Raw genomic sequence first — 27,217 nt, forward strand, 5'->3', positions numbered from 1 at the left:
CCCCTTCTGCTATTTCTAGTGTGTGGCCTCGGCAAGCCGGTCCAGCTCTCTGGGCCTCACGGCTGTCACTTGCACGACAGGACACTGACACCTCCCGGCAGGGCATCCTGGGATGAGATGGCCCAGGAGTGCGCAGCATGGGGCTCTGGCTTCCTGTTCGGGCTTGTTCTGCAGAGCTTTTGAGGGAGCTACTTAGCCGCTGCCCATAGTAAGGGAACAGGCAGGGATCCATGCTGATAAGAACCAGGGCAGGGAAAGCCTGGGGAAGGCGGGGACAGGTAACATGCAAGCTCCTGCTTATGTGCTGAATGTGGAGCATAAACTTGGCTTGAGCTTCCTGGTGACCAAAGCAAAGAGAGAAACTAGATCTCCTTGTGTTCAGTGTCTGTGAAATGATAGTCTGTGGCTGAGCTTCTCTCCCTGGGTGATGGAGGGAGGTCCTCAAGGATGCCAGCCTGAGGGAGGACAGGAGGCACCTGGGTTGGGGGGCATGGGGCATGGCTGGGGCTGACGGGTGCACACCCGGTGGGGGAGGATGGTGTGCACATGTGCAGTGGGGGCAGGTAGCGGATTTCGCTCGGGTCCCTGGGGGCTGTTGACCTGTCCAGCCCACACATAGTTTCAGACTAAAATCCTAAAATCCAAACCTAAAATCCTCTCTCATCCTACTCTAGGTGGGCTCTGAGGGTCCCCTGGGACCCCATCAACGACTCCGTGGGTGGACCTGTGACGCCAGATATCCAGCTGATGGGTAAATGTTTCCATTGGCCCTCCTCCCCTGGGGAAGAGGTGGGTGAGGAGGGGCAGGCACCAGCATTCCCGGAGCTTCCGCACTCACCCTGAATCCTCCCCAAGCCAGAAGAGGTAGCTAGAACCCCCCTCCAGTTCCTGAGGCAATAACAGAGGCTCAGAGAGTTCCACGGGCTGATCCAAACTCACACAGCACACAGCGAGGCCGGGCCGGGGTCCCTGGTCTCTGTGCCTCTGGAGAATAACTTCCACGCCCCACGTGACCAGCACTTCCGCAGCCTCTGCTCTCTTTCTGGCAAAGGGTCAGACACCTCGGAGGACCCTCCAGACGGTGGGTGCGGGGTGGGCAGGGGCCCGGTGGAATTTGCCACATGCACAGATGGGGAAGCAAGAGGCAGGGGTCTTGTTTGGAGAAGACAGCCTGGGCCCCTCGTCCAGTGTGTTCGCTCTGCCCCAGGCTGACTGGTGACCTGTTAGGTGGACATAAGGCCCCACGGGAGGACGTTTTCAGCCGGATCTGCCCTGAGTGGGCCCTGGACCAAGTTAATCAAGTCTCCAGGCCTCAGTTTCTCATGCACGGCGTGGGCATAAAGAGACCCCTTCAAGGACTACATGGACATCCAGTCCCTTGTGCGGTGGCCCTGCAGCCCCGGCCAGGTGCTAGAGCAATTCCTCAGCAGGACGGCCTGTTCCCTGGCTGGGGACACCAACCACGTGGCCGAGGGCTGCCTGTCTGTCCGCCCGGCGCCAACCTGGCCCTATCCCCCCAGCACTGACTGTGTGGTCTCCTTCCCGCAGCCGTGGGGCAGGCCTTGGCTGTGGCAGACTGCCAGGGCTCGGGGCCCGAAGAGATGACCTTCCAAGGCGGTGACCGCATCGAGATCCTGGGCGCCCAGGTGCCCGGCCTGCCCTGGTGCCTGGGCCGACACGCGGCCTCTGGCCAGGTCGGGTTTGTGCAGACGAGCCTCATCAGTGTGCAGGGCCCAGCATCTGAGTGAGTGGCTGAGGCCCCGCCCCCTCTGACTCCACCCCCTGCCCCCCGTGGGAACCCTGCCCTCTCCAGCCCCTCCTGCCCCTCCCCCTCCCCTCCTCCTCCTCTGTCCCAGGGCCGTCCTTCAGCTTCCTGTCTGGACCCCTCCTGCCCTCCCTCCAAGCGCTGCCAGGGTTGGCTCCTGAAATACAACGTTGCCCACGTGCACGAGTGTCCCAGGGCTGCGGGGGACAGCACCACAAATTGGGGGCTTAAAACAACAGCCTGGAGGCCAGACATCCAAATCACAGCGTGGGCAGGGCCGTGCTCCCTCTGGGGGCTCCAAGGGAGGCTCCTTCCTGCCTCCTCCAGCTCCTGCGGCTCCAGGCGGTCCTTGTGGCCGCATCACCCCGACCTCTGCCTCTGTCTTTACGTGGCTTCTCCCTGTCTGTGTCCTCGCCTCTGTCTCTCGTAAGGACACAGTCATTGGATGTAGGCCCATCTGGATAACCCAGGATCGTCTTATATCAAGATCCTTGACTTGATTACATCTGGAAAGATCCTATTTCCAAATAAGGTTACTTCCTGAGGGTCCAGGTGGACATGGATCTCGGGGGACACTATTCAACCCAGTACACCCTGCCACTCCCCTTCATAAAACCCTTCAAAGCTCTGGGTCTGCCCTTCAAGGCCCCCCAAAACCCAGACCCTCGTGACCCCCATTTCAAAGGCTGCCACTCAGCATCATGTCACCCTGAGTCCAGCTGTGGGGGTCGGCTCACCCCTTCTAGAATGACTCTGGGTTGACGTGAGCATCCCTCTATGTGAGATGTCCTCTCCATCCCAACCATCCTGTTTTCCTGGGGGCTCTCGCTGGCCGCCAGTCTTATCTCTAGTGGCTCATCCCTGGGGGCACCGTTCCTGGCCGTGCCCCTCTCCCCCTGTGAGCCTCCACCCCCATCTGGGGAATTCTGAGCCAGGACTATATGGTCACCTCCATGTCCCCACCGCCTGGCCCCGGGCAGCAGCAGGGGGCTTTGGGAGAGTGGTCCGCTGGCACAGCTATGTTCTTGGCCTTTTGTTGTTAAGACTCCGACCCAGGAGTCAGTGTGAAGAAAGGACCTTCACTGGGCCGGCATCTGCCCCTGGGCTGCAGTGTGAGATGCTCATCCTTGGGGGCCCTCCAGCCCTGACATCCCATCTCACTCTTATCTGGCACCTCAGACCGACCAGCACCTCCCAGACCAAATCTCAGAGGCCACTTTGGCATCATGACCTGTCCCACCAGTCACTCTGTTCCCTAATTCAAGTCTATATGCTCTGGGGCCTCTTGTACCTGTTCATCAGAAGCAGTTTGAAGCTGTTCTGGGCTTGGATGCCGAGAGCAGCAGCTAAACCCGAGTTTCCCAAAGTGTGTTCCCCCCAGGGCTCCATCTCAAACTTCAGCAGTGAGGATGTGCTTCCCACACACCCTCGTTGGTGGTCCACAGGGATTCCCAGTACAAGGAAGGCACCCCGAGTATGAAACTTTTCTGTCTCCTGTTGAAATGTGTTTTTCACACTTATTTGACCTCCAGACAACCCTATCAGCTGGTGTTCTGTGGACCACTCTTTGGATAACCTTGGTCTAGATGACTGCCACCATCTCTGGGGAGATCACAACTTCTCAGCCGATGGCTGGGCTCCATGTGACTTAAACATGTCCTGAGCTTGCCAAGGGCCTGAGCTGCAATTGCTGTAGGAATGAGCTAGTCTGTTTTGCCCTCCTTTAACGCAGAAGGCTGACAGGGTCTGGTGCCATTGGTCCTGTTTACAGCTGGAGAAGCCATAACAACTTCTCTTGTTCACTCAACAAATGTTTACTGAACATCTTTCTTAGTCCAGATCTGGGTCTTTTATCTTTTGTTTAATGAACACTCTGGTGGCTATTTTTTTAACTTTATTTTGATATAATTTCAGACTTAGGGAAACGTTGCAAAAAGAGCATAGAATTCCTGTAAGTCCTTCATCCAGACTGCCCAATGTTGACATGTTATGACATTTACTTTCTCCTCTTTTTTTTTTTTTTAACTTTTTTTTTTCTAAATTCTTTGGGAGTCAGTTGCAAACATGATGTCCCTTTACATCTAAATAATGCAAAATGTGTTCCCTGAAACCAGGACATCACTTGCATGACCACAGCACAACTGTCAAAATCAGGAAATTAACATTGATAGAATCCTGTTATCTGCAGACCTATAATTTCCCCAGTAATTACCTCTGTAGCCAAAGAAAATTCCAGATACCGTGTTAGCACTTGTCTGTCTTTTTAGTCTCATCTCCTTGATCTGAGACAGCTCCTCGTTCTTTATCCTTTACAACACTGACACTTTTGAGGAATGCAGGCCTGTTTTTGTCGAATGTCCCACAATCTGCCCTAAGGTTTTTTTTAACTTCTCAAAATAGCTCTAAGTTCCAAAGTACATTTGAATGTTTCATATTTTGCTGGTAATTTAGTCCTGTAAGCAGAAGTTGCCTCCCCTTCCCTCTCCCCTCCCTCCCTCTCTTCCTTCCTGTTTTTCCTCTCCCTGACTTTTCCGAGCACACACGTGCCCTGTGCTTGTGTTGTGTGAGGAGCTGTGGGAGCTTACAATGTGGAGGGATCGAGTCTGCTTACAGCTGTCACAGCCGGCCTCTCAGGGCAAGGGGCATTTGAGGTGGGGTTTTGAAGGCTGCCCAGGAGCTCACCTTCCCAGGATGCTGTGACCCACTGCATCCATTGCAGCCTTTCCTGCTCCCGGGCGTCGCCCTCTGGCCAAACAAAGCATCCTTGAGGGCAGGATCCCTCTCTCTCTCTCTTTTTTTTATCTTGGTGTCTTCACCGCTGGGCACATGGTAGGTATGCAGGGATTATTTGTCAAGTGAGGGAGTGGAAAGAGGTCTTCATGTGAAATCTCGGAAATGTGCAACCTAACATGTATTTTATTTTTTCCAGCTTGGAAAATGTGATTTTTCTCAGTGAAGAGGAAAGGTCTTTCTTCAGCAGCGAAGGACGCTTTTCTGAGGAGGATGCCAGGCAGCTGCTGAGAAGGACGTCCAGCACAGACGTCTGCACTTTGTACAGCTTGGGTAGGTGTGGGGGGCTTGGGGGTGCTCCTCCCACCCCCCCAGGATGGCTGCAGGGGCCTCCCAGGACCTGCAGCTGGTTGCACCGTGCAACCCGTGACTTAGGACAGTTTTCTAGGGGCGGATTGCCGGAAAGACCATTAAGGGTGCAGAGCTTTCTGGTAGCTGATACCTCATCAGCTCTATTCCATTGGCACCGGACTCTGTGAGGTGGGACTGTCCTTTCAGCAGAGCCTTGGCTGGTCCTGGCTTCATCCACTGTTCACAGCGGCAATCCCTCCGACCCCCTGCCCCCACCCCGCTTCCCTTCGGGAATGTTCTGCTTCCTCCATCATTCCACAAAAATGAATGCCAGCCCCTGGGCACTTAAAGGTGAGCAGACAGATGCTGTCACTGCCTTCCGGGCAGGTGGGGACATGTCAGGCCAGACAGGCCAGACACAGAGAGAGGTGCAGGGTTAGGGGCCGGGAGATGCAGGAAAGTGGGCCTGAGCCTCTGGCCGCCCGAGGACAGGCCTCAGCAAAGCCTTTTCTCTACTCACTCCAGGTGCCAGCCTAAGGCCTTGCTCCACTGGGGCACGGCCAGCGCATGAGCCGTGGTGCAGGGCGTACACGGAGGAAGCATGTCACCAGCTGCAGGGGAAGGACACGTGGCAGAGGGGCCGGGGCTGGGACAAACTCACCCCCAACTGCCACGGGTCGTGGGGACGTGACATTACAGCTCAGCCTTCATCCCGCTGGATGGAGATAGATGCACACGTGTGTATACACAGGCACAAATATACCTGCACCCATGCACACACACTCACACGCACATGTACAGACACACCCAAACCCACACGCGTACACGGATACCTACACACCCACACATGCACATGATGCACGCAGCCACGTGTGTACATGATCCACACCCACACGTGTGCATCTGTGCCCATCCGTATACACACGTACACACACACGCGCATATATACCCCCCCCTTTTCTGCCTCCTTGCTGACGCACATGACAGGACTTTCCCCACCGACATTTGATGTAAACGTTCCAGATCCCCGCCAATCGGTTTCTCGTCCTAAACAGGCAAACCTAATTTGACCTTGACATACCAGACTTAAGCCAGCCTGGCACACGAGTTCTTCTCTTTCTTAGGAAGCCACGTTGGGCCCTGGGTTGGGGGGTGTTGTGGGGCCCTCTCCGCCAGATGCTGTGCGGTCGACAGCATTGCACACGCCCCATGTCTTTTGACAGCTCTTTTTCTCACTGTTTCTAAGGCAACTCAGTGGGCTGTTAGTGTCAGCCCATTTCCAGGAGGTGGGAACTGAGGTGCAGGGGAGTGCCGGCAGCGGTGGTGGGGGAGGAGGGGGTTCCATCGCAGACCCACGGCCCCGCCCCAGGGAGAGCCGATGGATGGGGGCGGGGGGGGCGTGTCCCCTGTTCCCAGAAGTGGAGCAGCAGAAGCAGGCAGCCTCTTCGGGAGGATGGAGTCCTGCGGGGGGGGGGGGGGGCACATCCTAGAAGATGCGGCTTCTCACCCCGTCCCCCCCCCCCCCCCCCGCCACCAGCCCTCTTCCCGTCCACCTAGGGTCGGGGTGTTACTGTTCTGGTGCGGCCCTCACCTGCCTTGGCCCCGGGTGTGGACGGCCTGGCAGGAGGTGAGGCTTCCTTTCTCTCCCTTTTCAGATACATTAGAAGAAGCTGAGGTGGAGCAGCGGGAGGAACACGGTATGTTCTTCCCACACGGCCTGGGGGTCTCCGGTCATGGCGCCGGGCCTCGGGGTGATGCTGGGCAGAGGGGGCGGAGCTGGGCTCGGGTGGGCCCTGGCCGTGGACCTCACTCCTCCGTGGGGAGGGGTGGGCAGCGGGGCGCTGGCCCTGGAGGGGGGAGGTTAGGTGAGGTGGAAGGGAGGCCCTCCTCCACTGCCGTAGCGGGTCTCAGTGAACGTGCCAGCCCCACTGCGGTCCCCATGGAGGTGGGGTGACCTCTCCATTGCCAAGCCCAGGCCTGGCCCCGGTGCACTGTCCCCAGCAAAGTTGGGGTATCCCCTCCATTGCCCGAGCTCATGCCTGGCTCTGGGTTCCTTTCATGCAAACTAGAGAGGCTGAAGTTTGCCGCGTGCCCTGCTTGGAGGGATGAAGGGGGCGTGGAGGGCGCTGAATTTGGAGCCCTATGTTGAAAAAGTCCCTCGGGGATCTGCCCTTTCCCCTGGGGGGCTGGTTCAGGGAGACCCCCCCACACACACACCATCTCCCCCACAGCACGGGGTCTGCATCAGGGAGAGCCTGGGGACACAAGTGCCAAGGACCCTTTGAGATGCCTCGGGAATGGGACCCATCCAGGCATAAGCATGGAAGGGCCACTTTGGGATCTGGGTGAGGAAGCCCGGAAGATGCCCTGGGCAGTCCCCTTGCCTCCGCTGGACGTGGGCACTTCTTAGCTAATCAAGTACATGGTCAAGTCGCACATTTACCGCTCAACCATACTTAATTTTTTAAATTCCTAGCCTTTACAGATCAATAGACAGCTTTGAACATATTTTTTTACAAGTGAACTCTACAGAAGAGTCTGTAGATCCCGGTTCTTTCCTTCCAAACAAATTCCCCTTCAAAGCCCCTGTTTTTCCAAGTGGAAATGTAGCTTGTTTGCTTCTCGAGGCTGGGCATGCCTCCGGGCACGGAATCCATCCAAGGCCAACAGTCCCTCAGCGGCAGGCAGCTGCGGGCACCTCCTTGTCCCCAGACTCTCCGGCACTCTTCTTTAACCCTTTAGCGACCATGAGCCTCAGGTTCCCAAACCAGCCAAGATGAAGGGGGACCCTGGGGTCTGGGAACCGTTCCCAGCGTTTCTTGTTGGAAGGGCCCCTGCGCTTGAGCTGGGCAGGTGGACACACAGATCACTGCCAATTCCGTGGGTGCTTTTGAACTCATGCTGGTCAGCAGCTCTGATTGGCCACTGATTGATTTCATGGGGGTTCCTCACCTGGCTGAGAGCGGAGGACTAAGGTAAAAGCTTGGCCAACCTGCTCCGTGTTCTCCCAGCGGTCACTCATACGGCAGCCCCGCACCGTGCCCAGCTCTGTGCTCCGCATCCCACAGAAATCTCAGATGCGCAGGGTGGCCCCGTGGGGAGGCGACAGGGACTCTGAGGCTCGGGGAGGGGCGCTCTGGCCCAGCCTGGACTCAGATCAACTCTAACCCATCTGGGTGTTCTGGTCACTTGCAGAAATGCCCCCGCCTTGCCTGAACCCGGAGCCACATGAGACCCTGCAGAAGGTGAAGAATGTTCTAGAACAATGCAAGTCCTGCCAGGGCTGCCCCGAGGAGCCAGGGTCCCGGGGTGTCCATCGGGCGTCCAGTGGTGTGAGCTCACCGGACACCGAGGAGCCCTCCTTCCACCTGGACACCGGGGACGACTGGGCCGACCCGGAAGCCCTGGGCTCTCTGTTGCTGTTTCTGGACATGCCGGAGTTTGAGGCCGGCTTCCAGGGCCTGTATGACCTCTCCCCTCCCAGGCTGAGGGGTCTGTTCGGCGGCTTCACCGACGAGGAGGAGCTGGTGGGGCTCCTTGCTGAGGCCCGGGGGGCGGCCAAGAAGGCAGGGCTGCCCATGGCCCTGGCCAGGCTCTGCTTCCTGCTGGGGCGGCTGTGTGTGCGGCGGCTGAAGCTGTCCCAGGCCCGTGTGTACTTCGAGGAAGCCCTGGGGGCGCTGGGGGGTCGTTTCGGCGACCTCTTCCTGGTGGTGGCCGTGTACACCAGCCTGGCCTCCGTCCACCTGCGGCAGAGGAACAGGGAAAAGTGTGCGCAGGTGGTACCCAAGGCCTTGGCTCTGCTCCTGGGGACGCCTGGCCACGTCGGCGGCTCTGAGGCTGAGTTGGGGGTCCTGAAGCTTGCCCTACGGAGGGCCGTCGGTGCCCACAGCCCGCAGGCCGAGGCCCGGGCCTGCTTCCTGCTGGCCAAGCACCACGCCCGCCTCAAGCAGCCCGAGGAGGCCCTGCCCTTCCTGGAGAGGCTGTTGCTGCTGCGCGGGGCCTCGGGGGCCCCGGGGGCCTCGTGGCCCATGGACTGCTACCTGCTGCTGGCGGACCTTTACAGCCGCAAGTGCCTGCCGCACCTGGCGCTGAGCTGCGTCAAGGTGGCCTCGCTGCGGGCGCAGGGCTCGCTGGACAGCGTGCTCCGGAGCGCGGCCCTGGTCCTGCAGAACAGCCCCCGGCTCCCCCGCCTCCCCGCCCAGCTGGCCCACTACCTCCGGCAGGCACTGGCCTCCCCGGCCTCGGGCGCAGGGCGGCTGCTGCGCGGCCCCGTCTACGCCAGCCTGGCCCGGCTGCACAGCCAGCACGGGCAGCAGGGCAGGGCCATCGCCTTCATGATGCAGGCGGCGGAGATGGACGCCCAGGTCGGCGGCCGCCTGGTCGTGGGCCACCTGGTGGCCCTTGCCTGGCTGCACGTGCTTCGCGGGCAGAGCCCGGCGGCCCTGGACATCCTGGAGTCCGTCGTGGAGGCGGCGGTGGCCACCCTGGACCAGGAGGGCGTGATCGCCAACATGGCAGCTATTGCCCTGAAGAGGACGGGCAGGACTCGGCAGGCGGCCGAGGGCTACTACCGCGCCCTGAGGGTCGCCAGGCGCCTGGGCCGCCAGCGAAACCAGGCGGTGGTCCTGGCCAACTTCGGGGCCCTGTGCCTGCAGGCCGGCGCTGGCGGGCTGGCCCAGCACTACCTCCTGGAGGCCGTGAAGCTCTTCTCGCGGCTGCCCAGCGGGGAGTGCAGCCCGGACTTCACCCAGGTTCTCCTGAGGCTGGGTCACCTGTGCACCCGCAGGGCCCTCGCCCGGCAGGCCAAGTGCTACTACGAGTGGGCCTTTCTGGTCGCCGTGGAGACGGACCACTTGGAGAGTAAGTGCCGGGCACACTGGCTTCCTGGAAAGAAAGAAAACACATTTTCTTTCCATCTCTGTTCAGAGCATACCTGGGGGTTGCGATTCAAAGGCGAGCGGTTGTTTTTCCACTGAGAACGCTGAGTAGTGGAAACCAGCAGAGGTTGCAGGTGCTTTGAGGGTGTCCCATGCTGGGCCAGACGTCACCAGGGCAACCAACTCATCCCGCTTTGCCTGGGAACAACCTGCTTTGTGCATTGCAAGTTCCAAGGCTGGGAATCCCTGCACTTTCAGGCGGTGGTGACCGTGGAGGTAACCCAGGCCAGGCAGGGGCAGCCGTGCCGAGGAGCCGCGTGGGCCTTGAACGCTGGGTGCTTTAGCTGGTGCTGGCATCTCCCAACAGCTCTGCACGCCAGACACCTACCCCTGCACAGAGGGTGCAGGGCCGTTGCTTCATCCAACAGCTACTTGGGAGAATACGCCAGGCTCTGTGTGGCGCTCGCTCCATTTGCAAATGGACCTGAGTGGTCCTCGCTGGGGGCTGGAGGCCAAGCGTGGGAAACAGATGCCTGGGTCACGAGAGCCACAAAAACAGGTGTTCAGCTTAAAGAGGGGCGGCACCAGGCCTTGACTCGTGGCTTGGGGCAGTCTGTTTAGTCTGGGACCTGAGGGATGAGGAAGGTTTAGCCAAGCACGGGTTGGGGGGATGGCAGAAGGAGCAGCCTGTGCAAAGGCCCTGGGGCGAGTGAGCTGCCTTGGTCAGGGAGGTGCAAAGTTTGGAGTGGGTGGGTCAGGTGGGGGGCAGTGAGAACCTCAGGTGGGAAGCTAGGCAGGGGCCCAGGAACCCAGGCTGTGGTCTGGTGCTTTTTTGCTGAGAGTGCTGGAGAGCCACTGAGGGATGTGGACAACTCACTGAAGCTGGAAGGGGCCCCTGTGGACCTCCAGGAGGAACCAAGAGCTGGGTCCCTGACCCGCCCTGTGTCCTCAGACAGGTCCTGGTGGCACTCACCAATGGCACTGCCCCGCCACGGGCCTCTCAGAAACCTCCTGTGAACCTCCACTTCCCCCACCCCAAACCCAGGCACTGGGGGATTCAGACTCGGGAGGGCAAAGCTGGGGGACCAGGGGGGGTCATGCTATTTGCCCGTCCCCCATATCGAACAGTGAGGAGACTGAGGGCTGGGGTGACACCCAGGGTCACACGGCGCTTGCTCTGGCTCCTGTTTTAGTCCATGTCAGTATTTTGTGTCTTTCTGGGATTTGTCCTTTCCATCTAGATTATCTAATTTGCTGGCCAGCAGTTGTTCACAGCAGCCCCTGTATTTCTGTGAGATGGGTAGTGACGTCCCCGCTTTCAGTCCCGGTTTTAGGCATTCTCATCTTCTTTTTTCCTTGGTCAGTTCAGCTAAAGATTTGCGGATTTTGTTAAACGTTTCAAAGAACCGTCATTTGGTTTCATTGACTTTCTTTTTCTATTCTGTACTTTATTATTTTATCATTTCCGCTTGAACTTCTATTTTTCCATCCTTTGGCTTGCTCTGGGTCTAGCTAACTTTTCTTTTTCTAGTTTCTTGAGGGGGAAGGTTAGGATTTTGATTTGAAATTTTTATTATTTTTTACCTTGACCCACGGGTGATTTAGGAACATGCTGTTCATTTCCACAGATCTGTGAATTTCCCAGACTTCCTTGTGATACTGATTTCTGGTTCCATTCCTTTGCCCCTGGAGAACACACGTTGTGTGATTTCAATCCTTTTATCTTTACAGAGAATAGTTTCGTGATCCAGCCTCTGGTCTGTCCTGGAGAATGTTCATGGGCACGTGAAGAACGTGTGTTCTGCTGTTGCTGGGGGCGTTTTCTGTGGTCTGTTAGGTCTGGTTGGCGCAGGATATTGTTCAAATCTTCTCTTGGCTTGTTCATCTCATTTTTAATAGTGGGAGCCGCCAGCCATGCTCAGCTCTCTGGTTTTAGGAGAGGCGAAGTACGGCTAAGGGCTTGGAGCCCAGCTTCATGAAGGAGCATCGGCTCTGAAGTGCCGGAGCCGGATTTGAATCCCGTCTCCACCGCATGCCGTGTGCTCCAGCTTTGGACTCAGCTTGCCCGTCTGCCCCGTGGGGGTGCCGGTGCTCCCTGCCTCGTCCACTCAGTGTGAGGGCAGCCCCTGTTTGGCTGGGAGGAGCTTCGTGAAGAAGAAACAGGGTCCTGGTGCAGTGGAGAGCCCGGCCAGGACCACCCAGCCTGGAGGGGATAAAAGTGGTTGGTGCTGTCTCCCGGGCATCGGTGACGTGCCCTGCCTGGCCCTGTCACGTGATGCTCGCCAGCTGTGTGACACTGAGCAGGACACCCAGCCTGTCCCCACGCGCGGTGACTCCAGCTCACAGAGGTGGGCGCACAGCAGGGGACTGTGGCCCTGCACGTGTTGCTGCGACACGTGACGGGGGCCTCTCCCTTCTGTCTCCTGCCCAGGCCAGCTGCATGCCGTCCAGCGGCTGTGTCACTTCTACAGCACGGTCATGCCCAGCGAGGCCCAGTGCGTCGTGTACCACGAGTTCCAGCTCTCGCTGGCCCGCAGGGTGGCCGACAAGGTGCTGGAGGGGCAGCTCCTGGAGACCATAAGCCAGCTCTACCTGTCCCTGGGCACCGAGAGGTGAGGGCCGGCCCTGGGGGTGGCAAGGGCGGCACAGACGCTGGACCGCTGTCCTAGGACAGCCCCTCCTCAGGGGCCGTTTCCTTCCTTCCGACGGGCTCTGAACCAGCAGGCCCGGTCTCATCTCTGAGGGAGGCAGAGTGTGCGTTTCTGGGCCATTCTTCCTGCCGTGGTGGCTTCTGGAAGCCAACCCCTGCCTGGGCTGGGTCTTATCCCACTGGCCCAGCTGTGGGCCAGGTAGTCTGGTCCTTGTCTGTCCCCTTAGATGTGAGGACCGTGACCACGTGTGCCTAGAGGATTCTTGTCCACAGGAGACAGCTGACTGTCCCACCAGCGTCCCTGGGGCAGGGTTTCAGGGTCACATGTGAAGCCCACCCAGAGCATCCCGACCAGGGGTGGGTGTCAAATGGCCGGACCACACAGCCCGCAGACTGGCAGAGTCTCACAAAACCCCCTGCGGCATGGGGGCCGCCGAGAGCAGGGAAGGAGCGGGGCTCCCCGGGACTCAGGAGATGCGTCAGTCTCGGCCTCCCCCCACCCCCATCCTTGGGCCTCCGTTTCACGGCAGGACCCACGGGCCAGCACCCTAGATCAATGCTCCTCAAAGTGAGGTCCCCTTAGCAGCAGCATCCACCTTGCCTGGGCGCTGGCTGGAAATGCACATTCCCAGGCCTCGCTCCAGACCTCCTGAGCCGGCAGCTCTGGGAGCAGGGCCCTGAGATGCGGTCTGAATAGCCCCCGGGAGGTCCTGATGCTCCCTCTGGGTGGGAACTGCTGGCCTGGACAATCTCTGAACTTCTGCCCGGCAGCCACGATCCCTGCGGCGTGTGGAGGTGACGTGGGCCTGTGTTTGGGGAGGTGGGCAGACAAACAGGCCCGATCCCCCGGCCCTGTGGCTGCCTGTCTCCGTCCCGAGGGCCTCCTTCGTCTTTGCCGGACGAGCTGCTCTGTGTTCATCCCAGCTCTTCCCCCAGCCTGGGAGGCGCAGGCGCTCTTCCTGCTCCCGACATTCCAGGTCCCTCATCACCAGGCAGGCTCTGGGGAGAGCCGGGTCCACGCCACGCGGGCGGCCGGCCTGGGAGACCTGTGCTGACCGCCCACATCTGATCCCAGGGCCTACAAATCCGCGCTGGACTACACCAAGCGCAGCCTGGGGGTGTTCATCGACCTGCAGAAGAAGGATAAGGAGGCGTACGCCTGGCTGCAGGCGGGGAAGATCTACTACATCCTCCAGCAGAACGAGCTGGTGGACCTGTACATCCAGGTGCGAGGCCGCGGGTGCGTGCGCGCGGCCAGGTGCCCGTGCCATCTCCCCCTGCCCCGCACCCCAGCTGCCCAGCATCTTCCATAGCGACCTGAGCTCCGGGGACAGAGGCTCCAGGGACAGCGCCCCCCACCGTGTTGGTACACAGCAAGTGCTCAATGAATGACACTCAGCTGACATACACGACTTGCTTCAGCTGCACACGGCATCTCCCTTTAAAAAATGCATTTATCGGAGGGCTTCCTAGGTGGCACAGTGGTTAAGAATCCGCCTGCCAATGCAGAGGTCACGGGTTCGATCCCAGCTCCAGGAAGATCCCACGTGCCACGGAGCAACTAAGCCCGTGTGCCAAAAAAAAAAAAAATAATAATAATAATAAAAAAAATGCATTTATCGGAGAAGCTCTGTTTTTCGACAGTTTCTCAGACGTGATGTGATTTGTGACGAATTGAGAGGTCCAAGAGCCTTGTGAGTTTTTTCCTTTTTGAGCACCTGCCGTGTACCTCCCCTGGGCCAGGGGCTGAGGACCCAGATCAGGGCTGGCGGCAGCTGGTGGGTGGGGGTGGGGCCGCCTCCTCAACAGCAATGCTGACTGGGGCCGGGGCGTGGGGAGTGGGGGGATTGGGGTTGGGTGGGATGTGCTCGGTCAGCCGGGGGTCACGGAGGCTGTCTGAGTTGAAGGGCAGCTGAGGGGGGGCAGTGCCCACCTGGGAGGGGGTGTTTCCGCACCAGGACTCACAAATGGTCCCCACAAACACCCAGCAGTGCCCGGGATTGTGGCAAGGTCTCGGCTGTGAGCCGCTGGGTGTGACTGGACTTCGGGCCAGGGCTCGTCCCCTCGGTCACTCAACGGTGTTTGCCGAACACCTACTGTGCGCCAGGCACTTGCGAAGCCCTGGACGCAGCAGAGGAGCTGACAGCCTCAGTCCTCTGGCGGGAGAGACGAGTGGTGCCGCCAAGAGCTCAGGAGGGAAAATAGGGAGGCCCAAGGGGCCAGGATGCAGGAACCCTGGGTGAAGCCAAGCAGAGGAGGCCGCAGTCTGGGCGTGGCTGGCGGCTCGGAGCTCCGTCCCAAGCGCCTCCCCAGCCCCACCTGCTGGCTCCTGGGGCCCCCGCTGGAAAGGCCTCCTCATGGGACACAGGGCTTAGATTATGGTTCTTGCAGTAGCAGGGGACAGATGAAGGCCCCGCATGGACAGGGACCATGAGGTGTGAGAGGAAAGGGCCCCCACTCCGTGTTGGTGCGAGGCAGGGTCCCGGGCGGCCGGCAGGTGGCTATGAGGTCCCCCCAGTGGGCCGGCTGCCTTGCCCTTCTGGGTCCCTGTGGGTCCCTGAGAGTTTCTGCATCACCGCAGGTAGCACAGAATGCGGCCCTGTATACAGGGGACCCCAACCTGGGGCTGCAGCTCTTTGAGGCGGCCGGAGACATCTTCTTCAACGGGACCTGGGAGCGGGAGAAAGCCGTGTCCTTCTACCGGGTGAGTGGCCGCCATGAGTCCAGGAGGGTGGGCCTCAGGGGTGTCCCTCCCGGAGGACGGACCCCCCCCCCACATGTTTAGTTTCCCAGTGGTTTGGTCGGGGTGATCTTGACCCCCATCTCCTGCCTGGGAGGGACAGAGCAGGGAAAGACCTTTGTAGGACACACATCCCAGTGATCCAAACAACCACAGGCTCAGAGAGGCACAGGGGCGTGTCCAAGGACACACAGCACGTCTCAGGAGGGACCCGGACCAGCTCAGGTCTGCACGTGCCTCCCAGGAAGGGCAGCTTCTCCCGCTCTGCTCCGTCTGCCCAGCTCACACGTGTGGCTCGGCCCCAGGGGACAGATACGCACGGTGTGTTTACAACCCAGGGGGTGTTGGACCCTCTGGGTCAGGCCCCCGTCGCCCAGGACAGGCAGGGCTGGCCCGAGGGTGTGTGGTGTACCTCGGGGGGTAAGGCTCACACCCCTTGCTCATGGCTCATGGCCCTGGGGGTGTCACACTGCTCTGAGCTGACCTTTCTCTGGGGCGCCGAGCGGTGTGAGCTCCAGTGGGTTAGCGGGGGTGGGATTCGGGGCTCTGAGGAGGGCGCTGGGCCTGGGCGGAGGCCTGACCCACCCGCCTGCGCTGGCAGGACCGGGCGCTGCCCCTCGCCGTGACCACGGGGAGCCAGGAGGCCGAGCTGCGGCTCTGCAACAAGCTGGCTGCGCTGCTGGCCGAGACGGAGGCGCCGCAGGAGGGCCTGGAGTTCGCCCACACGGCCCTGGCGCTCAGCGTCACCCTGGGTAAGCCTCGCGCGCCAGCCCCGGGGCCTCCGCCTCCGAGGTCTGAGTGTGGCCTCGGGTGCCCCGGGCGGCGGGCACCTCTTCCGCGGGCCAGGCCCCTGAGACGGGCGGCAGCGACCCCGCCTGCCCGCCCGCCCCCTGGGGTCTCAGGCAGCACCAGCCCTGCAGCTCCCTGGCCCCCGCCCTTGCTGACCAGGAGGCCGGCCAAGGTGCCCTGCACTCCCGCCACTCCTGAACCTGCTGGGCGGGGCCACCCGTGCTTTACTGCCTGCGGTCCCCACCCGATGTCCCTTCCCCACTCTGGCCGGCCAAATCCCAGTCCTCTTTCCCGAGGCCGGCCCCTCGATGCCCGGCAACCCTCTGTCCCTCATGTGCTCTTCCAGGCTGTCTGTCTTCCCAGAGACAGGGAGCCGGAGAGGGCCGGGCACACAGTAGGTGCGCAGCAGGGGAGCCCTGGAAGGGGGAGGATTTTGGAGGTGTGGTGACTCCCCAAGGATGGGGCGGGGGGCTACTGAGGATACAGCAGGGAGACCAAAGCTCGTGTCTGCAGGTTGACCGGAGCCCTGGCCCCTGCAGGGGCACAGACTGCAGGACTTTTGTCTTCTTCTGGTCAAAACAGTAACCAAAGCCCCCGTGCAGGAGGGTCTGTGCAGGCCTGGAGCTGGGGCATCCCGATCCATGACTTTTTTTTTTTTAATTTATTTACTTACTTTATTTATTTATTGTCTGCGTTGGGTCTTTGTTGCTGCACACGGGCTTTCTCTAGTTGCTGCGAGTGGGGGCTGCTCTTCATTGGGGTGCACAGGCTCCTCATTGTAGTGGCTTCTCTTGTTGTGGAGCACAGGCCCTAGGCGCGTGGGCTTCAATAGTTGTGGCACATGGGCTCCATAGTTGTGGCTCACGGGCTCTAGAGCACAGGCTCAATAGTTGTGGTGCACGGGCTTAGTTGCTCTGGGGCATGTGGGATCTTCCTGGACCAGGGCTCGAACCCGTGTCCCCTGCATTGACAGGTGGATTCTTAACCACTGCGCCACCTAGGAAGTCCCCGATTTGTGACGTTGCTGCATCCCTGAGGTGGACGGGGAGCGGGTATTATTAGGTCTCCTGTACAGACGGGACAGTGAGTCTGGGGACAGGAAGGGACTGGCTGGAGCTTTGAGACGGCGTTGGCCCGGCTGCTCCCGGGTGGCCTGTGCCCCGCCGCCCCACACCCCGCCGCCCTGCGCAGCCTTGTCCTCACACGGGCCCCTCCTTGTGTCCCCAGGGGACCGGCTAAACGAGCGGGTGGCCTACCACCGTCTGGCCGCCCTGCACCACCGGCTGGGCCAAGGCGAGCTGGCCGAGCACTTCTACCTCAAGGCGCTCTCGCTCTGCACCTCGCCGCTGGAGTTCGATGAGGAGACCCTGTACTATGTGAAGGTGTATCTGGTGCTTGGAGACATCATCTTCTACGACCTCAAGGTGGGTGAGCGCTGGCAGGGCTGGGCTGTGGGGGCCCTGGCCCTGGGAGTGGGGTGCACCCACACTGGGGAGGCCTGGGTCCAGGCCCTCCTCCAGTCCCAGGGGTCTCCCTGGAGCTCTGGGCCCCCTGGGAGGAGCCGGGGAGGCCAGCGGACACCGTCTGAGCTCCCACGCGGTCCGGCCTTGCCCTCAAGAGCTCAGGGGAGGATGACGTGTGAACGGATGACACAGCCATTGGGTAAAGGACAAAATGGGAGTGTAATCGGGGTTGGGGGCGTCCCAGAGGAGGTGACTGCAAAGCTGAGTCTTGACACAAAACATGTGGGAGGGGGATAAAGATGTTCCTGGGGGCAGGGAAAGGGTCACCATGATTCCCAGAGACCCACATGGCAAGGTGCCACCCAAACCCTGGCACCTCCTCAAGGACGCCTGCCAGTCTGTGCAGAGCTCTTCCTTCCCGGAATCCTCACATCACCTGGATGGGGCTGGGGGGTGTACTGTTATCATCTCGTTTCACAGAGAGGGAAACCGGGGCTTGGGGTGGGGCGAGACTTGCCCTTCGGTTTATGGCAGGGACACCAAGCCACCTGGCCGAGCCCCTGCCCTGTCGGAGCTGCAGGGGTGGGAGAAGGGGACCACTTTTCCATTCATCTCTGAGCCCCGCGGTGGATGCAGACAGGGGCCTGGGAATGTCCTCTGTCGCTCCCCCCATCACCCCCACTCCCGGTCTAGCACTGCACCTACAGGGCGTCCCTGCTCTGTGTTGGTTGTGGGGGGAAGATGCCCCAGGGCGAGGGCTGAGTTCTCCCCCTTCCCCTCCCTAAGCAAAGGCATCTAGGAGCTGGGGCGGCCCTGGAAGGACCCCCACCCTCACGCCCACCCACTTAACTCCCAACCCCCTGCTGGGGTCAGGCCTGGCTGTGCACCGGCGACACCTGGTGGTCAGAAGCCATCACTGCAGCCTTTGCTATGTCCGAGCCTGGCCGCCCTGGGGGCTCCCATGGGCAGGGCTGACCCCTGCAGCCGAGCCCCACGGGGGTCCAGGCTCCACGCTGCCCAGGATTCGTGTGCTTGGCTCTTCAAATGCTTTGCTGCAGGAGGAGCTGGTGCCCCCACAGGACCGGGTGAGGACGGAGGCTAGGCGTGGGCAGCTGGTTAGGGTAAAATGAGGAACAGTGCCCTGGGGCTTCAGTGTCTGGGACCCCGCGGCCCATGGGCATGGGACCCTGAGGCCCACACCCCGTGACTCTGGGACCCCGCGGCCCTGTGGCCCGTGGGCACGGGACCCTGAGGCCCGCACACTGTGACTCTGGGACCCCGTGGCCCGTGGGCACAGGACCCTGAGGCCCACACCCCGTGACTCTGGGACCCCGCGGCCCGTGGGCATGGGACGCTGAGGCCCACACCCCGTGACTCTGGGACCCCGCGGCCCTGTGGCCCGCACACTGTGACTCCGGGACCCCGCGGCCCAGGGGCATGGGATGCTGAGGCCCACACCCCGTGACTCTGGGACCCCGCGGCCCTGTGGCCCGTGGGCATGGGACCCTGAGGCCCGCACCCCGTGACTCTGGGACCCCGCGGCCCGTGGGCACGGGACCCTGAGGTCCGCACCCCGTGACTCTGGGACCCTGCGGCGCTGCTCACTCTCTCTGCGTCCGCACCTCCCTCCCGGGCAGGAAGCCTGGTGGTGGAGCAGGACTGGGGCCGACCTCACCTGAGCTCTTCCTGCCCAGTGCCCTCTGCTCCCGGGTGGTCTGAGGATGGGGCCTCGTCCAGCACGCACCACCCCAGGTTCTGCGTGATCGGCTCTGCACCTCAGCAGGGAGCTGGGTGAGGTTCCTCAGCTCAAAACAAGAAGGGGAAGCTGAGGTTGGGGAGGTGCTCAGACTTGCCCAAGGTGGGGGGTGGGGGGTAGAGCCAGGTCGGGGTCAGCTCCAGGCCCCAGGTGTCCTTGACCGTGGGAGGGAGCCCTGGGGAAGGGGGCTAAGCTCTGCAGGGTCACTCCCGGCAGGAAGGAAAGGGCAGGGCTGCAGTGGAGGCCAAGTTCCGTGGGCCGGGCGGCTGGGGTCACGGGGCAGAGAACTCCGCTTCCCTCCGAATGGGCTCCCCAGGCTGCGCGACCACCCGCACCTCGCCGTGACTGCCCTGCGAGGGGCAGGCCTGCCTTTACCACGCTGAGGTCTTGGAATTCTCTCACCTCACACCCATGTGCCCAGGAGGGAGGAGGCCCCCGTGTGCCCTGCATGTGACTTAGGGGCTCCCCTGTGTGGGACAGGGATGGGAAGGAGAAGAGGGGCCAGACGGGGCCTGAGAGCATGACCTGGAGGTGGGGGTCCACGATATCTTTGCTGATGGTCTCTCTGAACTGGGCCATTTTTAGCCTGTGTGTGATAAGTCATAGGCGAAAGAGCAAGGCTTGGACTAGGAAAGGGTTGAGTGTGAACCCTGGGTCTGCCACCAGCTGGTTTCTACACACGCGTGTGCATGCATCCACAGGAATGCACACCACCGCCACTAAACGCTCACTTTGGCCAATTCCTTCCATTTAGTTGGGATGTCCCCTCCTCCAGGAAGCCCTCCCATCCCACTCCAGGCTGAGTCAGGTGCTTCCCAGGCTCCCACAGGCTGCCGAGCATCCCTGTTTCAGCACCGTCACCCCTGAGGTTGCTGTTTCCCTAGAATCAGCCTTGTCTCCTCCCCCGTCCCGCATAGGGTTCCGCACCTGGCTGGTGCTGGGACAGAGTCACTGCTACACACAGCTGCTTTAATTGTCTTGTGGGTCCTTGCTCTGTGTAGGGGGCAGTGAGGGGCCAGGGCTGGAGACTTTGGACTCTGTCCTCTGTCCTGGGGAGCCATTGTGAGCAGGGGGTGGCCGGGCCAGGTTTGAGTTTAGAGCAGTCCCTTGGGTGACCTCGGGTGGAGGACCTGGGGAGGTGGGGTGGGAGACAGGAGTGGGCGGGGGTGGGGGGGGGGACATCCCAGCCTGGGGGTGTTGGGTTTGAGGCAAAGATGTGCCCGAAATGGGATCCCATGTCTGGGGGGAGGCCTGCCCCCTCGGAGTTGCAGGCGATTCTGCGAGGTGACACCTGTGAGCAGCTTTGCACCGGGCCTGACCCCGGGGAAGGTCAGGCATGCTGGCATCAGGGTGGACGTGGGCTGGAGGAGTCAAGCTGTGGCCGCCCTGGCCAGAGTGGCCCTGCAGGGGGCTCTCAGAGCAGCCGGTCAGACTCTAGCTCAGTCCAAAGCAAAGCCACCAAATGTCCCCCCAGAGTCCTCAGGGGTGGGCAGGGAAGAAGCTTCAGGGAGGAGGGAACACTGGGTGCTACGAGGTTCAAGGCCCTGGCCCCAGGAAGGGGGACGACCAGGGGGTCTAGAGCACAAGAGGGACCACCGAGATGCCTGTCCAGGCCCCTGCAGACCTCCGGTTGCTCTCAGGCAGCCCCGGGGGTGGGGGGGCAGGCGGGCGCCTCCTTGGGGAAAACGAGCGACGCCAGCCCAGAGGCACCGGAGCTGTGGCCCGTCTGGGGCGCGTGAGCGTCCTGTCCCCTTGGAGCCCTGTCGCAGGCCCCGCCCTGGGGTTAGAACGTCAGGCGGGGCACAGCCTTGGGGGCGACTCCCCCAAATCACCCCGGTGCTGGGCCGTCCCGTCAGTTCCACGCCCTCTCCCCTCCAGGACCCGCTGGACGCGGCCGGGTACTACCAGCTGGCGCTGGCGGCGGCCGTGGACCTGGGCAACAAGAAGGCACAGATGAAGATCTACACGCGCCTGGCCGCCATCTACCACAACTTCCTCCTGGACCGCGAGAAGTCCCTCTTCTTCTACCAGAAGGCCCGGACCTTTGCCACCGAGCTCAACATCCGTCGGGGACACCTGGCCCCCGGGCGGTGCTGTGGGCGGGCACCCTGGCTGGTCCCCGGGCCCCCGTCCTGAGCCCTGTCCTCGCAGGCGTGGCCTCCATCTGTCCCAGTGTCTCAGCGCTCCCCTCTCCCTGGGAAATGGAGGCACGAGAGCAGGGGTCAAATAGCAATAAATGTTTTTTTGCAGAAACCTCCTGGAGCCCTCATGCTCCCCTCTCCTGCCTGCCTCTGGGGAGTATCCGGGGGCCAGGCCCCATCCCGGGGGGCCCCCCGACTGCTGTGCGCCGTTGTCAGGTGTGGGCGGGCAGGACTGTGAGTCCAGGCGCCCAGGCCAGGGCCCCCAGCCTGGGGGATTTAGTACCTTCACAATGTTTTGCAGCCACCACTCTGTCTCGTTCCAAAAAAGTTGGGGGGTCTCCAAAGAAGCCTCCTGGACTGTGAGGCAGTCGCGGTACTTCCCAGCTCCGCTGCCTCCTCCTCCCCCTCTCCCAGGACCCTCATTGAACAGAAGGAAGTGGAGGCTAGAGAGGAGCTCCCACGTTAGGAGAGCCCTGATTTGGTCCTGTGCCCGGGAGGCAGAGCCTGGGAGGCCCGGGGGAGGAGGGCAGCGGTCATCCATCCATCCATCCATCATCCTCTGGCCCTGGGGCTGGGGAGCCCGGGAGCCCCCAGCTCGCTCAGAGGCGGCCTGCAGGGCCCCCCACCCCCGGCCCAGGTGTCCCCCACCAGGGGGCAGCAGGGAGCTTTCCAGAGCTGGCGGCTCCTGCGCGGAAAGGAGCAGGTCCCAGCAGAGCTAACAACAAACCTTCCATCTAACCTTGACCCCAGGCTGCCTTCTCTGCGGGCGGGGTGGGTTTGGAATGTGGGAGGAGGCCGTGCTGTAACGGAAAACACGAAGGCATGATAAGCGCGCTGGCTGCAGCAGGAAGCCCCGTCACAGTCACCCCGAGGACACAGCTCTCTGAGGTCGTGGGCCTGCAGCCTCGCCAGGTGGGGTGGGCCGGCCGCCGGGCACTCCTGGTGCGCCACCTGCCTCGGAACCTGTGCCTCCCCGGACCTTCCACGAGCTGTCCTGCCCCTGCCCCTCCTGCCCGGGATCCCAGACCCCCACCCCAGGTCCCACTGGGGGCTCTGACCTCCCGAGAGCCCTTGCTCTCGGGCGGCAGACCTGGAGGTCCAGGCGAGGCTCGGTTGTCCCACCTCTGGGTTCAAATCCCAGCTCCTCACGAAGCGGCTGTGGGGTTTGGAGTGAGAAAGTTTATTTCTCTGAGCCCCAGTTTGGTTGCAACTAACACGAGGCTGATCATCCCTGCATCTGGGAGGAAGTGAGGATGGAGAAGCAGAGGGCTCAGGGCAGGGCCCATGTGGCCTGTTTCCTATTAACGGTGCTCATTACCACGGGAAGAGCTCCAGTGACCACAGGCTACGGAACCCCAAACCAGGGGCTGAGTCACTCTGATCCAGTCGTGTAGCCTCTCAGACCCTCGGTCTCTTCATCAACTGTCACCAAAACCAAACCCTTCCTCAAGGTTCTGAGCATGTAGAGAAACCGTGCGCGGGCACGCAGAACAGGGCGGCCAGCCCCCCGGTCGTGGCCAAGGCGAGAAGCAGGCGGGCGGAGGCCCGTGCTCGGCTGGCTTGGCTCCGTGCCCAGTGGGCTCCAGTCCTGCTCTGCTTCTTCGACGGCCAGGGCCCCGGGCAGCAAGGCCTCAGTCTCCTCTTTCAGTGCAGTGAGTGTGAGATGGGCGTGCACCTGGCACACAGTAGGCACACAGCCCTGAAGCCCTGCTGCCCCAGTTTTAGAAACAGTGTCTCCACTGGGTCCATCCAGTTACCTCGCCCAGGTTCACTGCACACCTACTGTGCACACGCTCAGTAACTACTGCAGGCCAGGCACAGGGCTGAGCCGTGTGGGGACGGGGGAGGAATGGCCTCTCCTGGAGGCGCCCCTGGGGCTGGGGATAAAAATTCTGCTCCTTGCCTAGGGTCCCTGAAGACTCTCCCACCTGTTTTCCCAGAGAAGGAAAGCCATCTGCCCAGGGTCACACAGCACCCTTCCTGACTGTGAGGCCCTGGAGCTCCCCACCAGCACACTGCCTCTGCCCTTGGAGAACCAAGTCCAGGTTGGCCCCTAGCTTTGAATGAGGAAACTGAGGCTCAGAGAGGGAGAGTGACCATCTCAAGGAGGCACAGCATTAGCCATCTTCATTATCACGGTGGAGTTGCAGCTCACCTTGGGGAGAAGGGAGCTCTCCATCAGCAGAGGGGTTCAAGCAGCCCATGGGGGTCTCCCTCGTGAGTAGAGGGGTGTGTCTAGGCAGCCCTGAGAGTCTGCAGGGGACGTAAGATGCCCCTCAGACTAGGGTCCGCACCGTCCATGATCTCACAGCCTTTTGGGGGAACTTGGTAGCAATCAGCTTGTTCTTCCTGGGGTGCCCAGTGCCTGGCTGGGGAGGGGGCTGTTGGTCACAGGCAGTGCAGGTGGTGGGAGGTGTCTGCTGGAAGCCGGATGGGGGTCTGTGCAAGGTCAAGTCCAGGTTTAGCCTCCCTCCAACCTGGTGTGAGACGGAGCACCCAGCAGAAAGCAGCCTTCATGCACCAGTGTGTTTGAGCCTCCGTTTTCTCATCTGTAAAGGGGGTAAGTTCCTCGTCAGACTGTTAACATGATTAACGACAGCATATACACCTAGCACAACCCCCCCAGGGTTGAAGGTCGCCAGGGTTGATGTGAAACTATGCCTGAAGACTGTGCTGTGCTTTCCCCCAGAGGGAAGGCAGGATTCTACAAGGGCCAGTATAATCCTCTCTTCATGAGTGAAACTGTAAAGGTGAAGGGATTGCACTCCCATAATTAGGTTATGTGTGTGCAAAGGTGAAGATTTTGCAGATGTAATTAAGGTCTCTAATCAATTGACTTTGAGTTACTCAACAGGCAATCACCCTGGGTGGGCCTGACCTAATCAGGTGAGCCCCTCTAGAAGCGGGTCCAGGCTGCCCTGCAGGGAGAGATTTGAAGTTACAGAAATTCTCCTACAGGCTTGAAGAAGCAAACAGCCTTGGTGAAAACTTCCTATGGAGGGGGCCACGGGTGGCAAGGAGCTGAGTGGTCCCCAGTTGACAGCCCTCAAGGGTATGGGGACTTCTGTCCTGCAGCCACAAGGAACTGAATTTTACTGACAACCACGTGGCTTGCAAGGGGCCCCTGATTCTCAGATGGGACCACAGTCCCGCTGACACCTTGATGACAGTCTGCTGAGACCCTGAGGAGAGCACTGACCACACAGAGTGTGAGATGATAAGTGGGTGTGTTTTTAGCCACTATGTTTGTTACGAAGCACAGATACCAAACACCAAGGCCAAGTCCCAGGAGTCCCTGCAGCCTGGAGCCCCACCTTCAGCAGCACACCTGGCTGCCCTCCCCACAGACCTCCATCCCCTCCTGCCCAGCGCACACCTGCCCACACCCCTGCCTCCACGTGTGAGGCCTTGAGGTTCAGCTCCTGCACCCAGAGTTAAGGAGCGGGGGAGGAAGGGAGGCCTGGGTGTCGGGACTCCAGGCTCTCAGCCACCCTCCAGCACAGCCGTGGCCCCCGTCAGCCTGGGCTTCAGGGCCATCCTTATGGAGCAGAGAGCAATCTTCCAGGGCGGGCCTGAATCCCTGGGCATGGGGGCCTCCACGGGGCATTGCTCCCCTCAAGGGCAGTCACTTCGGGCCCCAAGCGTGGCCCTTGCTTGCCCAGGGCTGTGCTCACCAGGCCAGCCCTCACTCCCAGCGGGAACCAAACTTTCACAGTCCCCGTGTCTTCGGGCTGGGTTTGCCCCGTGTCCCAGGAAGAGGGAATGCAGGGCAGGGGTGAGGGAAACGGGGGTGACCCTCCCAGAACACGCAGACAGGGTGGGCTCCGCGTCTCTAACGGCTCCGGGAGCCCCATCTGCAGGGTGAGGAGACCTCTCCAGGGACCTATGAATCTGGGGAGGCGGTGAGGCTGAAGGAGGGCAGGGCTGGGATTCCAGAGCAGGCAGAAGAGGGAGAAGCAGCTCTTACAACACTGACGTCTCAGGCTCCGGCAGGCCCACCCCTCAGGGAGGGCGGCGGGGGTGGCTTGTCCCCTCACCGGGACTGGGACAGGCCCAGGAGGAGCCCCCCACCCCACGTGGGGCAGCCCCTGCCTGCATCCCGCGTCCTGCCCTGAGCTGGCTGCTACGCAGGCAGCTGCAGCCTCCTCGAGGCCGGCGGGCCAGCAGGGAGGACCCCGCGGAGCGTGGTCGCTACGCACCACAGGCTTCACTGTCCAGCACGAGCACGCCTGTTCCCCACGCGGCCTGGATGCCGGAGCCAAGTGTGAGGACGGGCGGGCCTGGGTGTCTGCTCTCTTGGACACACCCAGAGGGCCCTGCCTGGGACGGGGTGGCCGAGATGGAGAGGCCCCTGAGGACAGCCCTCCGTGTGCGGGATCGGCCCTGGCTGGAAGGAGGCCGGGGCCCCCGTGAGCTCAGCTACTCACCTTGCGACCTTCCCCAGGCCCTCATGTCTCACCCCATCCCCAGCCCACACTGCAGGGCAGATCAAAAGAAGACCTCCAGAGCCACCCCAGTGGGTGCAAGAAATGCATTCCGTGTTCTTTCACCCAACCTATAATGAGTCCTCTTAGCAAATGAGGAGCAGATTCCCTCAACCTGAGAAGGGTTTTCTACCATATTTAGTGGAGCCTAAAACGTGTCCCTCGTAAGTTCAAGGATGAGCCCAGGCGGCCTCCACCACCACTTCTAGTCAACATCCCGTTGAAAGTCCCAGAAAACGCAGCAAACCAAGGAAAAAGAAACATGTTCAGACAAATGGACATTATTCACCAATGATGACTGTTTACACAGAAAACCCCAAGTGAGTCTCCGACAGCTTTTAAGGTTAATACGAAGTCAAGTTTGCTGGGCAAACGGTGAACAAAAGTCAACTCCGTCCCTACAGACCAGCAACCATGAGCTAGGAAATGCCATTTGAAAGATCATACAGTTCAGAGTCCTCCCCTATCAGATCCAATGGTTTATTACAAAGTTATTTCATGGATGCAGGGTAGTATTGGAACAGGAATGAATAACTATCGAAAAAACCGAAAGCCTAGAATTGCACCACCAGCATGTGGGCACGATAGAGACACTTGAGTTGTCCACCTATGAAATGGTACCCCTACCTCACAGCCTCCTCAAATACCCATCCCTGTCAAATTAAAGACCAAAATATGGAAAGAGGAAATGATGTGAACTTCTAGAAAAAAAAAAAAGAATATTTTCATGAGCCAGGGTGGGGAAGAATGTCTCCAGCAAGACACAAATAGCACGAGAGGAAAACATTGATGTTGGTCTACCATTAAAATGGTAAACCACCGTGCGTGAAAAGACATCTCAGAAAATAAAAGAAAAAGCCACAGGCTTGGAGAAGATGTTTGCAATGCGTGTATCCAAAGCAGTGGTAACAATGTGTGTGTGTGTGTGTGTGTGTGTGTCTGTGTTAGAGAGAGAGGTGGCGAGAAGAAGGAGGGAGAGGAATCGGGAAGAGGGGGAGAATGCAGCCTAGCGGCGTTCCCACCCAACTCTTCTCAGCCCCATTGCCTTCCTTGAGGGCACTGACCTTGCCTCTAATTCAAGAAGAAGCATCCCCAAGAAATGCCTGCCCATGGGGACAGACAGACCTCAGAACGGAGCTGCTGGGAGCGTCTGGCATTTTTGACAATCCCACCGGGCACATGAGGGACCAAGGATCCTGATGGGAGATATCCAAGGTCACACAGCCTGGAGGGGTCCCCGCGCCAATGCTCAGAGCTACACACCTGTGAACAAGTCAACTGCCGTGGAGCCTTTGTTTCCTCATCTGTAAAATGGGGATGATGATGTCGGTGTCAGGGGTTACTGCAAGGACCCTGTGAGGGTGTGTTTGTTAAGCTCAAGCCCTCAATAAACGGTCCTGGTCTTCTTATCCTTTTCTGGAAAAGGCCTTGACAGGGATGACCCACAATCCACCCATCACAGCCTCTTTGC

General features: G+C 60.5%; 1 protein-coding gene across 2 annotated transcripts in view; it reads left to right on the forward strand.

Moving 5' to 3' along the window:
- SH3TC1 (SH3 domain and tetratricopeptide repeats 1) overlaps positions 1–21,374 on the forward strand; it is a 41,291-nt gene extending 19,917 nt beyond the window's left edge. For both annotated transcript variants that reach the window (XM_057706803.1, XM_057706802.1), the window contains exons 8-18: positions 675–751; positions 1,549–1,744; positions 4,695–4,828; positions 6,502–6,543; positions 8,042–9,706; positions 12,155–12,335; positions 13,449–13,599; positions 14,955–15,077; positions 15,715–15,865; positions 17,130–17,326; positions 21,000–21,374. In XM_057706803.1, coding sequence (XP_057562786.1) covers positions 675–751; positions 1,549–1,744; positions 4,695–4,828; positions 6,502–6,543; positions 8,042–9,706; positions 12,155–12,335; positions 13,449–13,599; positions 14,955–15,077; positions 15,715–15,865; positions 17,130–17,326; positions 21,000–21,257 — 3,175 coding nt within the window. In that variant the 3' untranslated portion in view covers positions 21,258–21,374. The remainder of the gene's footprint in view (positions 1–674; positions 752–1,548; positions 1,745–4,694; positions 4,829–6,501; positions 6,544–8,041; positions 9,707–12,154; positions 12,336–13,448; positions 13,600–14,954; positions 15,078–15,714; positions 15,866–17,129; positions 17,327–20,999) is intronic.
- Positions 21,375–27,217: the final 5,843 nt, after the last annotated feature.

This window comes from Hippopotamus amphibius, chromosome 13 (assembly GCF_030028045.1).
Source record: "Hippopotamus amphibius kiboko isolate mHipAmp2 chromosome 13, mHipAmp2.hap2, whole genome shotgun sequence".
NCBI lineage: Eukaryota > Metazoa > Chordata > Mammalia > Artiodactyla > Hippopotamidae > Hippopotamus > Hippopotamus amphibius.